This window comes from Dromaius novaehollandiae, chromosome 13 (genome assembly GCF_036370855.1).
Source record: "Dromaius novaehollandiae isolate bDroNov1 chromosome 13, bDroNov1.hap1, whole genome shotgun sequence".
In the NCBI taxonomy this organism is placed as follows: domain Eukaryota; kingdom Metazoa; phylum Chordata; class Aves; order Casuariiformes; family Dromaiidae; genus Dromaius; species Dromaius novaehollandiae.
Window position 1 is genome coordinate 10,064,703 of NC_088110.1, and position 18,557 is coordinate 10,083,259.

Here is an 18,557-nt window from a genome sequence, read left to right on the forward strand (position 1 = left end):
ATCAGAAGCACACTCAGACAGAGCCTATTTACTTCCTGAATAAATAATATACAACTAAGAAATATGACTACTGTAGGATCAAAAAGGAAGCAGATTTCAGAGTCCACGATAGCACAGCTCTGAGCCTCCGTGACTTGGAGAGGGCCTTCTGGTCTTATACTCTTACAAATCTGTTTTGACAAGAGTAAGTGACCTCCATTCTATTATAACTGTATTTAACACAGAACTGAACAGAAAACTTAAAATTATTTTCAAGTATCAGAAAAGGAACCAATTAAGCTGAAGTAATGTATTAGGGCATGTAATGGATATTAACAGAAAAACAGTTTACCGTAAGTAAGGTAGAGCAGAAATAACTGTGCATCTCTGCATGTTTTACCTGTGGTAAAAATCTTCCTGCTACTATTAAACCATTAGGGGTCCTTTCTAAGATCTGCCACACTTTGTCGTAGAATCCAGCAGGAGTTCGATTGAGAGAACCATCTATCTGACGCCTGTTAAGCCAGCTTCTGTGGACAAAGAAAATGGCGAGCTTGAAGGAAAAAAAAAGGCTGTTTCAGGTACAGAACCAAGCAATGTTTTGAGGTATAAGCCAGCAGGGTAAGCATGACAGCAAGTATCTATCAATGATGCAGATGTAGTATATGTTTTGCTTCCTAGTAAGTTAGGCTCTACAGAGAACAAAATCAAGATGCTGGGAATGTGGAGGTTAGAATGCTATTCCTGTATGTGTTTGTGCCTTACATAACTGCAGTAAAAGAATTAACTGTGAAATCTATTCAATGCAGTACAATAGCAGTAATAGGTTGAATTCGTATCTAGTTGATGAAGTCACCATAAACTAATACATGTATAAAACAGAAGTTGCTTGCATATTTAGTAACACAATTTGTCTGGTACCTATGACAGCAAAATTTGTACACACTGCAAAAAGAAACAATTATTCATTGTAATATTAAGATTTATTTTATCATACTACACTATTCAAAATGATTATATAAATATAACTCAATGAAATTCTGCATCTACAAAATACAAAATCTGTTGTGGATTAGAAATACATACTGTTCAATTTAAATACCAGGTTAGACAAAAGCATTTTAAAAGGACTGACATACATAGTCTCTTTTTTGAGCAGTGCGGGAATAAAAATGACCTGTAAATTTAGGGAATTCAGTATAAAGTGTTTTTTCTAAACTGAAGCTTTGAAAAAACTGATGGACAGTGTGTGTGTTTGGGGGAGTGTTCTGCTCAAATGAAATTACTAGTATTCTCGATTTTTTTATTTATCATCTGTTTGTATGTATTGCTAAGTGATCTTGCCATTTCCAAAATAAAACTACTTGTTTGTTGATTTATGCAGATGCCAGTAGGCCTGATGGAATAACAAAAAGGACCTGACAATGAATACCTTTTATCTTAAAGAGTGGAGAAACAGTGAATAAATACCCACTGAGATCTGAGGCACAGGGGACCAGAAAGGAGAAATCCAACTCAGACCATTCATCAAAACAGTATGTATTTTTACACTTTCGTTTTCTTTAGTTCCCACCAAAATGCATTCATATTTTGAAAAGCAAGATTTGATAAGTTGCATTTAGTTGCTGGAAGTTCAGCTGGAAGCTGGAGCTGATCATATGCTTTCCCAACTACACTAGAAGACCAAGTAAAGACTGTTTTAAAAAAAAGAGTATCGTAAGTGGTGCATCCTCTGAACAGGTTTGAACTCTAGATAATTGGATATGCTTTATGTGAACCGATATATATAAAGTGAAAACTTTTAAAGTGCTTTTGATACAGTAGCTGTCACTGACTTATTACTGACCTCTAATTACTTGAAAATGCTACATATTGGCGTGATCCTTGCAGTGATTTTCTGTGTACATTACTATGGTAAGGTAGACAGTCCTGTACACTGTTTGAGGAAAAACTGAGTTTTACAAATGTTCAGAGCATTAAAAGAACAATGCTGTGTTTTAAGAACACTGCTTGCAAACTTTTGACCTATACAGATAAGTCAAAAAGAGCATCTGTGGAAGTCTACACTCCATTGGATATATACATTATCATATCCTGGAGCCCAGTGTAAGAGGTAGGAAAACTGCAAAAATCTTACTCTGGATGAAGACTTGGAGGGAGGGTTATTTCTGGGGAGACCAGAAGGAAGGCACATATACCACTGGCCCTTCATGCATAACAAATTAGTTAGCAGTGATATATGGGATCACAGTAGTTGAGAATTTTCTAGAAATCACAACAGAAGTAAAACCTGTCACAGAAGGATAGTGCAGGAAGACAGTGTTCCCTACTCCTATCACAGACAGAACTTTCAAAAATAAGTCACAAGCAGCTAAGGAAAAATGAACTAGTAATACTGTACAGGAAGAAGTTAAAGTGTAAGAAATTGTGAAGGATATGCTGTTTAGCTTTCATACTCATACCCCAAAAAAGAATCTTCATTCTCAGCAAGTCAGCCAGAGCGCTCTGTGCTGACCCAGCTAAGGTATACATCAAAGGAATCAAAAGCAGAATGAACTGTGACAACAGAGAGAAGATCCCTAATGAAGGATAGTGCTTGAATTATATACAGTACTGTGACTGACCATAATGTTTCCTAAATAGCATAATACTTGATGAAAAATGCTGCAAAGAGAAGCCAAAGTTGTTCAACTAAAGCTTTTAAGGGAAGAATATCAACATCAACACAAGTAGAAACAGTAACTAAACAGTGAGCATCACTAACCACAGTGAAGACACTTTGAAAAGCCTGGGGAAAATGCTCATAGAGTGCATAGTGAATTGGATCTAGAGAGTCTACATCATACCAGCTGGGTAAGAGGAGGCAGACATCAAGTTAAAGAGCTTGTTTTTCTGTCATTATAGATTGAAAAAAATTAAAACAAGTGGTTTTAATTGAGGGAACATCAGTAGTATGAAGTGTGGTATGTCTCCTCTTTGTTGAGGAGCAAGGTTTTAGACGCCATCATCTATTCAGTCAAGAAGGACTACAGAAATTATCAGCAGTACCAGTGCCAAAGTTTAATCTAACTACAAGTAAAACTTATAGGAGGACTTTTGAGTTTAGTCTCATCGATATAGCTAGTATGGTAAGTGGAGAGACTGTAATTTTAACTTTTGTCTTTCATGTTTGTACACCACAGTGAATGTTCTTTTTGGCAGCTTTTTGACACTTACAGCTTGGAGAAAAGATTACAAGTTTCAGCTAACTTAGCTATGTCTCGAATACCCCAGAAAAAATCTGTATTTAAATCATATAAGCAGCTAGAAGAAAGAGGGCACTGAAGAGCAGACAAGCTGTTCTTACTGCTACGAGTTACTTAGATGGATAGTGTTGAGGAATTTTTGGCTCATTTCCCCTCCGTCAAGGAATATGATGCTTCACATTACTGTCAAAGTATATAGATTACTACTATAAAGACAGTGTAGGTAGGATAAAGGTGAAGAAGTAAGCTGCAATGTAAAAAACAATTGTAAAATCTGGACACAGTTGAAAGAATGAAGTAGTACATCTCTACTACCTCTCCTTAAATAAGAGTATAATTATTGATATTACTGCTATTATTGATAGATATTATTATAAATATAATAGATACTATTATTGATACTATTGATCACAGATACATAGTGATTTAAGACATATACAAAATATTTCAGAAATGCAAATTACATGAACAGTCTATTATCAATGACAACAGGTACCACAGACCCACTCATCTCATTACCTCCCCTGCTGCTGTGGTTGAAGAATATCCAGCAGAAGCTGCTTCACTTCACTAGGGGACATCTGGTATAAGTCCTTGGCTGGCATATCCCCAGCACGGATTTTTAATTCATACTTCATAGCATGGATAATCCATCTGAAGTAAAAGGAGGAAAACATTCATTGGTTAAAAACAAAGTCTCCTAAGATGAAAAAAATAGCCTAGTAAAATACGTCTTGAGAATTCCAGGTGATCCTGCTTGTGCATTATCTGGCCGTCAGGAGCTGCAAGAAGTATCAAACAAATACTCTATTGTTCTTACTGTATTAGGGAATATACTTAGAGTTAGCATTTGTTTGTATTGTAATATAAACTGAAAGTAATACTGTGCGTTTTTTAAGAAATGGATTGTGAAGCACACTGTTCAAAAGGAAGATATATTTGAGCACATATTCCCCTACATCTCGCACATTCATTACGACAAACATTCACATGCCTTTTGATGTTAAAATTCCTACTCAAAATTATGCTCTGATAGAATATGCATTTTGCTGATGAGTTTAAAAATTACAAAAATTAAATGATTATACATTTTAAAAGACTTTAGGGTTTATAGCTTTATCCTTTGAAATTCCTTTCTGCAGTTTATCACATTTTTCTTTCATTTGCTATTCCATTTTGAAAGGATTTGATTAAAAAATCATGAAAACAGTGAAGACCTCTACAGTATTCAGCCTTAGGTATTAGAGAGGCAGAACTTTACAAATTATTGAAGGGAAACTTCTGTACATAATAGAGAAACAGTGAGGGCTGCAGCCTCTAATATAATAACAAAGATGAAATAATATATAGATACATCTGGAGAAGCAAGATGACTGAACACGTAGCTCCTTTATCATCTGTATTGCCTCAGTCCAAGTAGGTATTACTGTCAAAAGGGAAAGGAAACTCAACTAACTTGCATCTTTAAACTGTCCATCATACTACACTTGATCACATTTTTTGGCATATGTCAAAAAGCCTTACTCCAATTATAAGAGAGAAAATGCAAATCAAATAAAAACATTTATAAAGTATTCCTAAGAGATTCACCTCATCACCTGTACAGCCAGATTCCACAGGTATTTGATTATTTAGGCTACAAGGTAAAGATTTTTTTTGTTTGTGTAAGTCAAGTCATAGTTTTTAGTTCTGAAGGATTCTTAGTAACTTCACAGGCTTCTGAGAAGTCAGGCAGACTGATTCAACATTGCTGTACTCTTGAGATGTCTAGGACCATTCAACAAAAGATGCAAGATATAGGAGACTATTAGGCAATATGGGAATACTACATTACATAAAGTATATTACCTTTTATTTATTTTATTGTGTGAACAAGGGCCTTATCTTTTTACCAAGATTAACAAACAAAATATTGGTTTGGAAATACATTCATTTTTCATTGATGACTCAACTGCATCTGTGTGCAAGTCATTCACTGGTATTTTCTGTTTGCAGTGGCTTATATGAGATAGTCTAGCAAAATGAAAAGTGGACCTCCTCCTACTGAACTCTGACAGCTAAGAGAGGTAGGTAGAAGCCAGCTGATTGGAAGCTTTTACAGTAATAGGTCTGTCAGGAACTTGATCTATTTCAACATGAAAGCCTGAACACAAATCAATAACAAGACACTAAATCAAATCATTATCAAATTGGAATTTTGTTTCTGTGAGAAGGTTAATTTGGCTCACTGGAATGGGTGATGACACTGAAATAAAGGAAAATCTCTACAATTAACGTTGGAAGACTAAAAGAAAAGCTGGCAAAAATAGTAGTTAAAGAGAATCAGGAAGGGGAGGGAGGAACAGTAACGTGGCTCTGTAGAGGCCACAGAAAGAATATTTAAATGGTAAAGGATAGATAAACCTGCAGTTATATGTAATACATAGAGGTGATGCAAGATGTTTTTGTTACTGTTTTTATAATGACTCAAACGTACTGCTAAAGTGAAAGCATCAGTATTATGTGCTAGGGAAAAGACTGTTGGTGTTTATCTCCAGTGCTGAAATGTTGCATTTTCCCTATCAAAAAATGTTCAAGATGGAACACTAAAGTTCAGTTTGGGTCTACAGCATTTTCTGTTCTGGGTATGAAGACCTGTATCTGAAAATCTGTAATCAAAGGTTAAGAACTAATTATAAAGCATGCTTACTGCAATTCTATAAAGTTCAGTCAGTAGCAACTCACCTCTTCAAAGAAGTGCTTATTCAAACATGTTTCTTTCTAAATGTGACAGAATAATTACTGTAGATAGCAGTATAGATGCAGATATCATGGAATACAGTAACAGTCAAACACCGATTATTTGCAGGTTGCAGGTGTTGTGTATGTCCATAATACTGTCTAGGGAAACTATTCAGTTTTGTTTGTCTTAAGAGCAAAAAGACATTTTTAGGAGACATCAGGTCTTATTTACCATGGCATGTAAGTATTTTTGTGTAGAGAACAGCTCTTGCATGATGTTCTCACCAGATACCAGCTATTCAGATTCATTAAATATTAGAAGTATACCTTGGTGCCTCAAAGTATTTTTCTGAAAATTGTAATGGCACGTACATTTGAACTGCAGAAAGCTTTTGTTAGTCGAAATGCCCATTACAGACAACATTGTAAAAGAATAAGCTAACTGCAAGGCAGGCTATTGTACTGAAACACTGAAAGCAAATAGTTTAAGTACCTTGAAACCCTGCTTCCAAGAGATTTTTTGCTCATGGTTGATGGACTTTTAAATTAAAATTGAATTAGACAAAGCTACATCATGAGCTTACCATTATTAGAAACTAGAGAACAGAACTAGTAGTGTATCTTGACTTGAAGGAAGATTGTGGTTTCAAAAGGAAATCCAATTCATGCTGCCTCTCTCCTAGTTTATCACGTTTATGCAGTCTCTCTTGTTTACTCATTTGCCCAAAAACTACATTACACAGACGCCTGCTCTAGGGAGCAAAGAGCTTTTAAAAGCTCAAGCCAAGAGCCTTAATCCCAGTCTGCATTTTGTCCTTCCTCCTTCTCCAACTCCTGTAAGTCTCTGACAGTAACAGCTCTTGCTATTCTCTACCTCTTGTTTTGTCCCTGCATGCCTGTACAATACATCCCCAGCCTCCAGCCATGTCTCTCTAACCTGCCTGCTAGGTGGGCAGGCTGCAGCACACTCTGTACGCATCTACATTACCTATGGGGCAGCATAAAGAAAAGAGAGGCAGTGTTTGCGAATTGGTGTGATCCGTTACGGTTCTAGGACTGTATGTCCACACCACGTTTACCAGTAACGAAATTCATGCAGGTTACCAGCCCTAGGCACACACTGCACATCTGTACTTACTAAGTGATGAGAAGTAGATTTTTGTAGAGATAGCCTTGCTGCACATACACAGAGAGCAAACTGCATCCACTTTGCAAATGGGAAACTGTAGGTGCCACCCCAACATGCAGCATATCTGCTGCCAGGAGGGAACCTCTCAGCACCAGGAACAACGTGCTTGAGTGCATACCTCATTGCTCCAGGTACGGGTCTGAGGCCAACTTTTATTTAAAATAGAACCTCTCCAACTCATTACATCACTGATAGAGACTCGCTCATTGTGGCTTTTCCAGAGCTACACGTTCTCCAGTGAGCTGGCTGCTCACTGCCTCCTTGGCCACTACGTGAGCCAGGCAGAACATTCTGCCTCTTGGCTGCTGGCAGGACAAGGTGACCGGGAGGCTGCACACTTGCACTAGCCCATGTGCTGCACCAAATGTATCTGTGAGTCTCCACTACAGTGTTTCTGTTTTTGAAGCCCTAATGTGATACGGAGTTAACTTTGGAAAAAATACTGCAGTTTACTGTGTTTGCTGTAAGGAAGCTTCAGGGTATTGTTAGACTGCCCTTCCTCCACTTTACGCTGTTGATTGAGGTTAGTTGTGTACCCAGTTTTGGCGCAATAATTTTAAGCATGCTTACTAAAAATACAAAATTGAAGTGTACAGATTTTGTTGAATCATCTTATGTAAACCATTATTGCAATGGAGCAACAATCTCAGTTGATGCACATAAGTTCTGTTGCAATACAAGTGATAAGAACAACAACAGATCCTTTACTGACCCGACCCGTATCTTCAGCATGCCACTGAAAAGTTCAGGTGAATTTGAGATGATCCAGCCAATATGTATGACAAGTTCCTGCTGAACTACGGCTTCTCTTTCATCTTGTAAATTACACTTTTCATAGATGATGTTCTTAATCACTCCTGGGGATAAGGGATTGGAAATAACTGCTTCCTCTTGGCCAAAAGCTCCAAGTGTCACCTGTAGTATTTTGGAAAAAATTCAGAAGATTTGGACAGGAACAAAAGCGCACTGGAAATAATTCAGAAATTACACTTAATGAACTCTGCTCTTGCTAAAATTTCACAATGCAAAAATAATCTGCTTTCAGTGACTGATGATTGTTAATACAGTTAGTTGGATGCTATTAAAACAACAAAGTTCACTAAAGATAACAGTAATTGTGGAAAAATATTTTTCCAGATAAGAATAACTGTACAAGATTACTGCTTTGATTTTAAAACAGGTTGCATCATCATGAGTGTATACCAGATTTAGATATTCTCTCATTTCTGACATTTCAGCTGTGCAGCTCATTTAAAATTCAGAATTAAGTTCATATTTTTGTTTTCTTATTTATAATAGCATCCCAGAAGTTATAACCTTCATTTTAAAAATACAGAATGGATTTCTGGTACTGGATTGGTTAAGTACAAAAAAAAGAAATCTTAACAAAGACTCTATCTGTTTTTAATCTACTGTCAGTGAAACACAGCAATATGAATTCTTCCCATCTAATAAATATCTTAGAGATATAAAAGGAATTGATGAAAGCAAGGTAGATTAATAACTTGAAAATAAGCACCAGCAATCATGCTGCATGCACATGCAGCTTCCTCTATAGCTATGCAGCACCAGAAGCACACACCCAGAGCTCAGTCTGGAGTAAGGTTAAGGACAGATCTGTCATAACAGCCTTGCATATAGATAAATATAGACATATACATGCTTTACTATAAAAATACATAATATTCAACTACTGTTGCTTGGAAACAGCTCTTCATGAACTTAAAAAAAAAAGTCCTGCTTAGGAAAGGAAGAAACACTGACAATTAAACTATGGGGCAGAAAACTAGAATTTTGAAAGACTTTTTGCTTAACTGGTTATTCCTTATGAAAAATCACCTTGCACCCATCTGTCTTATTATGCTTAATTAAGAGAGTGTGGCTGTATCTTCATTAACTGATCCTTGAAAGATAAACTTTACTACTTGAACCCATCTCCTTTCTTGAAAGAAAGGGGAATAGAAATCTAAGGAGTTACATAAAACATGCCTTTTCCCCTTCTTACCCAGTCTGTTCACTGAACTAACTGTCTAATATTGCTCTATGTCATTAAAGTAAATTAATTAGCCCTCAGCATATGTAAGTACTACTTATAGTATATTTATTTCCTCTGTATTTTTCTTCCTCAGTAAGGATTTTTAAGCTATTTCTGTACTTCTAAAAGAAGCATCATAAAGGCCTTCAAAATGAAAGAGCCCATTAATTTATTTTCTCTATTAGCATTCCTTAATACACATCTGAAAAGTGAAGACTTACCTGCTTGCCCTGAACTAAAACATTAGTAATAGATGGTGCAAGGCTGTCCACTAGTTTACCTAAAAGACTTGCTGCGAAGCGCACAACAGACCTGAGGGCAGAAAACAGAGCAGTCCCACTACATATCAAAAGCTAGTTTAATGAATTCATACATAATTTTGAACCACATTGGGAGATCCCCAAATTAACTTGATAAATGCACACATTATCTATAATATGGACTTCAGATCAGATTTTATGTAATATTCTCTGGATTTTCATTAGTCTCTAGTCCAAATCTAGATTAATAAATTAAAAATAAATTTAGTTAGAAGTCATTAAACTATAAACTTCATAAAAAAGCTTCTTGTTCTCTTCTCTGGCATCCTCTTGAGAACAGACAAGTCAAAGATGTCAGCTATTGTTTTGTGACACTTCATCATTTTGCAAGATACCCTTGGTACTTTTTAAGACTATTTTTAAAAAAAGAGCTAGAAAGATTTAAAAAATAAGAAAGTAACACTAAGGCTTTGTTTTGTTTTTTCCACATGAAGATAATAATTCATATGTATAGGATGAAAAGAAGAGAATCATGTAAACTGCTAGTTTTAAAACTAGCTGTAACTTTCAAAAACAGCTGGATAGATGAAGAAATTAGGTAATGTCTAAAAAGAAAATTATTTTTAATAATATTTTCCTGACAGAATAGAAACTCAATAGACCTGTATTTAAGCTTTTTCTAGCATGGGCTTTGTAGCTGCAAAAAAAAAAAAATCATGTATCAACAGAGCTAATGAACAAATTGTAATATTTTATAATGTTAGTAGGAAATTCATCAACCAGTTGATGTTGATTCCTGTGAAAACTGCTGTGCACTTTTTAAGATCAAAAGCAAAGCATTTCAGAAATGCATTAGCTGATACCATCATAATGCAAGTAAGCCAGAAAAAGTCTCATGGAGCTCCATTTCAGACCTCTGGGCACTTTACCTGTTTCCCATGTACCAGTATAGTAGTAATGTGTGTGGCTATAGAAGAAGAAAATTTCTGTACAAATGCAGCACTGTAGCGCAACACCAACCTATGCGTGTCACATGGCAATCATGGAAGAGAAATGAAAAACAGTTTACATACTTTGTTTCTAAAAGTGCTCGTTTTTTATTTATTAAAAATGTCAGCAAGGAAAGCATCTACTGAATTGGCAAAGGTCCGTTTAACTGTATGAACAGACTAAGATGAAAAATGAAAAACAGTTTGTAAGTTTACAAACTCATCTGTTACTAGTGCTTAAAGAGCAAGAGAACAGAATTCAGGATAGGCTGACATCATTTCTTTGATAATAAGAAATGAAATTTATACTGAGTTTCAGGGCAAAGAGATTAATAAACAACGTGTAAATACCAGCTCACTTGCTGAAGCCTTTTGAAGTTATTTTGACAAAGTCAGGGTCAAACCAAATTATTTCAGGGTAATAAGCAACTAATTGCATAAGTGTATCAACATAGTTCACATTTGATCACTAGCCTTGTAACATAAAGCTATTGATATTATTTTACCATGACCTGCAAGAAATAAAAAAAATTTTTCATTATTTGAATTTAGCTAGAACTGTACTTCTGCAATAACACTCAGTACAAAACTAGCTTATTGCTGTTTTATGTTCGAAAAGATAAGAAAATACTTTTTAACTTTTTATAAAGCATTATGGATGAGATATTCAGCTGCACTAAAATAAGACAATTTTGTCAGTAAAGCTGTCCTTTTTTTTCCCTTTTTAATATGTAAGGATCTGGCTTTACACATGGGGGGAAAAATACTCTGTTTAAAACAAAAGGAACATGATGATAACCGTATACAAACCAGAGTTTTTTGCTGCCAGCTCGTCTGTAGATTCTTTCAATATGCTCAGCAACAGTACCTAAACACGTTAAAAAAAGAAAAAGGCACAAAAAGATGCACAGATTTTTATTTAATAGTAATAAGGTAAATTTGATCAGATCAGTTAATTCTGAATCAGCTTTAGCAAAGCATTTACATATTGTGTTTAACATCTAAAATTCAGATGCAATCCAGTCCCCTATCATCCAGTTGTGTGTTGTTATATCAGGCGCCAATCCAGATTATAGGTAAATTTGCTGCTTATGCTGTAAAGAGACTTAACATATCAACTATTATTGTGATAAATTGGGAAAATTAATCTATGCACAGATTTTGCCTATAAGGTGCATCTCATTACCCTCATCAAACTGTGCATTATTTTTTGGATATGAGGTGTAGATCTGCTGTCTTGCCTCTGTTGAGCTAAAACCCAAAGGAAGCAACAGGAGAGTCTTGTGCTTGACAATGCAGTTCAATCAAGTGATGCTGTATTTGGGCAAAATTTTTAATAGCTGACATCCAAAACTTACCTTGTTTCAACTTTATATATGACTAGTAGATGACCTGAATAATTACGTGAGACATGAGGCGTTCCATCTACAGGAAGTGAGGAGAGTAAAAAAAGGGGATCTTTCACTGTCTTTCATTTCTGCTCTGAATAACCACAACAGGGCGCCCACAAGAGATACCCAAGTTACTCTGTGAGCTAGCTTTGGTACTCAGATGCTTTAGCACACTACTCCAGCTAGGCCCACTATCACTGCTGCAAAGTACAGGGAATATTTGACATATTGGTTTACTACCCCCCCAACCTGATTTTCTGTGTGCCAAAAGTGAAGTGAACATATTGTAAAGTGTTACGTATTAAACTAGCATGCTGCTATACAGACATGACCTAAAAAAAAAGAGAGCGTAGGAAATGAGAAGAGCACCACTTCTACGTCACAGCAAATAGTCTACGTTTCAGAGAAGCAGCTATGAAGTACAGAAGGATCTTTGTTACTCAAAGATGTTGTACTAAGACAAAATGCTCAGGACAAGATGCTCTGGGACAAGAAGGGGTATGTTGCTGATCTGCTTTTACTGCTGTGTCTTGGCAGGGGAAATGGGAGGTTGTTAGCTAAGGTGAACAGTAATTCATTGACAGGCTTTGGGTCCTTATGAAGCCTCCATGTTCAGGACAAAGCTCTGTATTTGTACTTAAGCTCCTAGGCATTGGTTTGAATTTTCAGAAGGAAGGGAAAAATAGTGGGAAACAAATCCTGGGAAAGCTTAGGAAGTTTTGACACATGGTCCTACTTCCATACAGGAGTAACAGGCAGAGCTTGCATTCAGACATGGTAGAAAAGCCAAGGAATGAACCTGTGTTTCAAGTCATAGACTGATGGTTATTTCAAAAGACCGCAAAAGGATGGGCTTGAAGAGGAGTGGATCTCAGTAAGAATGCCCAGCAAGAGAAATCTGACAAGATCTGTTACAGCAGGACTAATTGGTACAGCTGCATTATTGTATGACATTGCATTAGGCAGAACAATAGATAAAGTTCCCTTATCACCCCACAGGTGATCATGGTGCATCAACCTGCTACAATGGTATTACTTGATTATGCAGAGATCAAGTGGGGACTATTATGTTGAAAGTAAAAATGGTGATAAATATTCCACTATTTAGGTTTGAGTTAGCATCTAGATTTAAATTCCCACATGGAAAGGCAGTGTTTTTCATACTAGTCACTCACTAGTGAACTCCATCTATAATATCAGTAGTGAAAATTGACTCAGGAAATCATAGCATAAGGATATGAAGCCTTGTGCCCGTCAGCTGGAACCACCACTGTCCTTCAGCTTTTATTTTTAGGTTTATTTTTTGTTGACTGTGTGATTATTTAATGTCAGTTTCAGTAATCTCCAGTTGCAGGAGGACAGGAACTTTAGTCAGTGACTCAGACTGTTTAATGCAAGGTGCATATTAAAAAGGTTATCACCACCTACTGTTTCATCTTGGATAGCACAGAAAGACCTTGTACATATTAACTCTAAACAGTCAGAGGCACAACAGTATTTCTTCAGCCTAAATGTTGTCAAGTTAGTTTTTTGTTCATTATCACAATCTAATGGTCAAAAGTGGCTGTATGTTGGTTGCTTATGCAGTGTAGGAAGTTTACTTCAAGTTGTTTCCAGAGCAAGGAAGGATGCAATCTGCAGATGACTGAAGAAAGCTGCTATGGCTCCAGTCCAACAACAGTACAGATAACAGTGCTGCAAAGCCTGCCTAAAAAGCTAAACATGCCTAATGTTCAGATGCTGACCATGACTTTGGATTCAGATTGGCCAATATACCATGCATTATTGAAATACAGTGATGTTTGCTCCACTTCACATTGTTTTCCAAGACCTTCTTAATATAGCAAGTGATATAACATCTATTTATGTCAACATGACAACTCTTCATCACAAGTACCAGCTGTCCCCTGTCAAAATTATGAAGCAGGGATCTATAACATGAAGTGGTACGTTGCACTGCTTGAGAAATAACCAAAAGAAGAAATATTATTTGACCTTAACATTCCTCTCTTTCTGAGAGGAAGCAAAGGCAGATAAACAAATAGTCTTTGGAAAAAAAATAGAACAAAACAAAAGAAAAAAAGCTTGCAGCACATACGCAACAAGCCTAGCAGGATATTCTGGATAATCTTACATGAATTTAAAACCTACACTCTAATAGAGCTGTAATATGAAATTAAAGCAGAATAAGCTTTATAGATATGTTGATAAAAAGTCAGATTACATAAAATTAAGCAATAATCAGTATAAAGCTTCATACATTTCAGACTGTTACAGACATACAAACTGGTCTTGAGTTTCAGTTTAATATACAAGGTCATATGCACTTTTTTTTTTTTTTTTTAAATACACACGTGTTCAGAATTACAACCAGGCACAGAAGCTGCATACAAACAATCTGAAACAGTACATATATTTAGCAGCTCATTCCTCTCCACTCTATGAATGTGCATATCCCATTTAAAGTAGAAATTGCATTAATGGTGAAGAAAATAGGTACACAACTGCTTGCATGGATGGCCATTATTCATGTTCATTAGAACTACACAGACAGCTGCTTCCTGAAATATTCAGAATAATCAAATGAAAGTAGCTCTTACCTTCCTTGGTGATAAAATACGGTCCTTCCCTTTTGAGCAATATATTCAGGAGTAATGCTTGACTTGCTAGGCAATTGCAATCCTAAGAAAACAAAACCCGAAACCCCAACCTTCAGATTTTCAATGAAGCAAAGACAGCAAAGCTATTACAAATTTCAGATTAAACTCAGCCCCCCCCCCTTTTTTTTTTTTAAAGATAATTCTATAAATTTAAGGGGAAAGGTTCCTTCATCACAACTATTTAATACCCTATGTATCCCTTATCCTTTTCACTGCTCATTGCAGAGGCTGCTCTAGGTTCATACTAAGTTGTAATAATTTGGCCTCAAAAATATTTCTTGGTTTTCTGCTCTTGGCTTGTCATTTACAGCACAGATACTTATGATGGCATAGCAAACAACAAAGAATAGTTCGTGTGTTCCTACTGAACTAGGATACAGTCACTGGTACTCTTCTTCTAGATACAGGAAAAATACCAGATTGGAACTCTCCCTCAGCATTATTAAAAAGTCAGGCTATCATAATGAATACCTACTGCTGAATGGTTTATTTTGAATTTAGTCTAGAAATAAAATATTTATTCATATGATGCATGACAAATTGCTGCCCTTTTAGACAGTCACGTATTACCAGAGGAAGATTTGAATAGCTGGGAAAAACAGAACCCAATAGTTAGAGCATGAAGGATCAGTTCTGTAATGTTAAGGACTATCAAGAGGAGGATTTCCTGGGGATGAAGAATATCAGACATTATATGTTATTAGTTATATTTAAAAGGACTCTAGACTACATGATCACTGACATTAAGCCATGACAGTAATCATGTTGATCTCAGTAGGCTGCTGTGAAGAAGAATACCAGCACATCATTTATCATCTCATGAGCATTAAATTACAGTGTATTTTTTAATCAAGTTTTCTTACACTCAGTTTCTGCAGAATCTCGTATGTTGACTTGTTTTTCCAGTCATTAATATTTACATCTGGTTGCTGCTCAAGTTCAGAAACATTTGGAGTACTAGACTGTCTCTTGACTTTTGAATGTTTTGGAAGATCCAACTCCTCCAAGCTCTTAAATACAGGAGTCCTGAAAAATAAGCATTTAATTTCTCCACAGTTCAGAAAACATTATAATTATCAAATAGTTCATCATTGTTATTTACACATAGCCTTACTCTTCTGTTTCAGTGATTCTTAGGAAGTCAAGTTGTTCAACAACTGCTCCAGATATTAAAGTCTGCAATTAAAAATTAACAATTAAAATTGAAAAAAAAATCCATAGATGTATATAAGTATATAGTTGTCGTTTGATCTGAGAGCCAAATTCTCACTATGTTGCTGGTATTTTCCATTAGGGAAGTAGTTTCTTTATCTGCAGTTCCACATATCTTTACACTTTCGCAAATTTTCTTCCTCTTTCAGCTTGCTCTTAAGGTCTCCTTTAAGACAGCAGAAATCTCTCAGGGCTACTGTCTTTTTTCTGGTGTTCTGCTACTCTTTTGCTTGCTATATACAGCTTTATCATGCAATAGCTATCCCTCACCCCAATTAAAAAAAAAAAAAAAAAAACCAACACAGGTCTGAGGAAAACATCTGAGATCACAAGATTTACATTCCTCAAAATCTTGCATGATACCTGTGTTTTGGACCAAAATTCTCATTTATTCAGGTATCTCCGAGAGGCTAGTTCACCTATCAATCTCGGTGATGTTTCACAAAAAAACACAGCATAAAAGCATTTCCTAGTCTGTAGTAATTCCTTAATCCAAACATGCTTGCCAAAGCTTACACATCAAGTGCAGCTTACAAATATCTCAGACTCAAAAACATTATGTACCTGACCTCAATGATTTATCATTCACTCCAAATTTACATGAATCTTCTATGTAAATGCTTCTAGAAGAAAAGGTATTGTACTAAAGCATTTTTTTAAAGAATTTGTTTGATAGTTCTCATTAGCTAAACAAAATTTGATGCATGTACTGGGAACTTTTGAATTCCATTTTCATTGTACAAAAGTTTGCAGTAAAATATTAACTATGAGCTGACTGAAAATAAAAATCACTTTGCTTTTATTGCTAATGTCATTCATTCTTTGACTTGCATATCCACTTGAACACATGATGATGATGGAAACAATAAAGGTGAAAATTGAAAAAAAACTAGATGTCTTAAACAGCTTATACAACATATACATTTTAAATGAAATTGTATTTTGTGCACATTTTACAAGCAGAAAGAGATTCACCCAGTTTGATACACAAGTGTTCTCTCTCTAGGCACATTTAGAGATAGGCATCTAAATGAAGCAGGTGAACATGTTTCACAAAGGTTCAATGTATATTTTGTTACAATAGATGAATTATTTAAGAAAACACCACAGAAGTTAGACATATCCTCTGTTCTTGCCCCAGCCTTTCCCCTGTAATGAAAGGGACCATTTCCAAAATGTGACAACCGTGCAGTGAAATTGAGAAATTATTTCTAAACTGATGAAAAAAATCTACTATATTTCACCAATAAATATGTTGATCACTAACATCTACCATTTACATATAAAAAGGAGAAAAGAAAGAGGACATGGCTTTGGAAAGCTGCAAAAGAAAAAAGGAAGTTGAGAAAAAATAAGAAATTGAAGACAATTTCCATCTAACCCAAACCATTTTCATATCCTTAGTTTAATGCCAAAATAGGAACTAAATCTTGATATGAATAATTAATATGCTGCAATACACTTAATTATACATATTGTACTGATATATGGGTAAGTTAGCACATTGTTTTTATGGATGCGATAAGAAAGCACTTTTTTTTTTTTTTAATAAACTACCTAAGAAATCTTAAGGTGTTTGACCAACTGTGCAACTGCACTTAGTAAAGTCTTACTAAGGCCCAGTTACACTAATGATTCTCGCAAGGGCAGATCCACCAGAAGTGATCTCTGCCCATGGTTTAACCCAATCTGTACATATATAAAAAGTACCAGCTCTTCATATTAACTGCTGTCCAATAACATTAACCCAAATCTAGTTTTACTTTGTTTTCAAACATCATTTTGCAGTTCTGGTCTATAGCATGGTTAGACACAATTTCATCAGCAGAACTGAAGCAGCAGCCATGACAAGAGAAGACAAACCTGGAAAGGCAGAAATCTCCTGTGCTGGACCTGTCATCAATGGAGTAATTCAAATAACTGTGACCTTACGGTCTGGACCCTGAAGACAGTCTGAGTCAGGCCAACAGCAATCCTCCCTTCCCTCCCTTTCACTCCTGCAGACGTGGTTCCTCCGCTGGCTCTGGTTCTTGCCAGACCCATAGAGAACAGGGAATATGACCATCTCTTACTAAGAGCAGCAAGGCATTAGATCACTTAACTATGTCTTTACTTAATATTTTTCAACATGAAGTCATGACTATAGGTAACAGATGAAACCTCATAATACAAATTTAAAGCATCGCAACTAAAACAGCGCCTTTCTCTCTCTCTCTCTCTCTTTTTTTTTTTTTTTTAAAGTTACCTTAAAGTCTAGTAAATGTTTGGAGTTTTTCCACTTACCATTCTTAATGGATAAGAAATGCAGCAAAGACCAATGACTGTCAACATCGTAAATACTTTAAAACTACTAACTACTTAAAAAACCTCTGCAGAAAGTCACTGGGTATGCAAGAGGAAGTTTATTTCCTCAGGACTGTAACAATGTAGCTTTTAAAATAAGGACACATTATGAAGACTGAGAAGTTTCTTGCCTGATAATACATCAGTTTGATCAAATACAAGGTAATAAAGTTACTGCAGTTAAATTGTCTACAGCTTTTTTTTTTTTCTTTTTAATGCAGGATGTTGATGGATGGCAACGGCATTGCTATAGGAAAAGTAAACGCTAACAGGAGACTGCATGGCCAACGTGCAACTAATGTAAATATATAAATACTTAAAATGTTACAGGGGTATATTTAACCATTATAGCTATGAGTATTTAATTTACAGATGAGACAGCTCTTTTACAAATTCATGATTTTCTAGGATACAAGGAATCATAACTGTGTCTTTGGTCTCTTACAAAGAGGGGTTCTTCAACAGATGTGAGTTAAAACGGATTAACTAGCACATACAAATATCTAATTTAAACACAGCACCTGACTCAAACA

The 18,557-nt window shown here is 35.7% G+C and overlaps 1 protein-coding gene and 1 long non-coding RNA gene across 10 annotated transcripts in view; one reads left to right on the forward strand and one right to left on the reverse strand.

Moving 5' to 3' along the window:
- Positions 1-18,557, reverse strand: part of PHKB (phosphorylase kinase regulatory subunit beta) — a 104,585-nt gene that overhangs the window by 5,190 nt on the left and 80,838 nt on the right. For 8 of the 9 annotated variants that reach the window (XM_026102239.2, XM_064519590.1, XM_026102242.2 and 5 more), the window contains 8 exons: positions 15,584-15,645; positions 15,333-15,495; positions 14,410-14,491; positions 11,229-11,286; positions 9,391-9,481; positions 7,847-8,049; positions 3,744-3,878; positions 380-509 (listed from right to left, as the gene is read on the reverse strand). In XM_026102239.2, coding sequence (XP_025958024.2) covers positions 380-509; positions 3,744-3,878; positions 7,847-8,049; positions 9,391-9,481; positions 11,229-11,286; positions 14,410-14,491; positions 15,333-15,495; positions 15,584-15,645 — 924 coding nt within the window. Of the gene's footprint in view, positions 1-379; positions 510-3,743; positions 3,879-7,846; positions 8,050-9,390; positions 9,482-10,358; positions 10,450-11,228; positions 11,287-14,409; positions 14,492-15,332; positions 15,496-15,583; positions 15,646-18,557 lie in introns of all 9 variants that reach the window. The other variant, XM_064519588.1, reaches the window with a different exon arrangement.
- Positions 467-18,313, forward strand: LOC135329773 (uncharacterized). The gene is made up of 4 exons (XR_010391432.1): positions 467-560; positions 1,364-1,514; positions 5,220-5,290; positions 18,246-18,313. It is a non-coding gene; the product is annotated as an uncharacterized LOC135329773 (long non-coding RNA).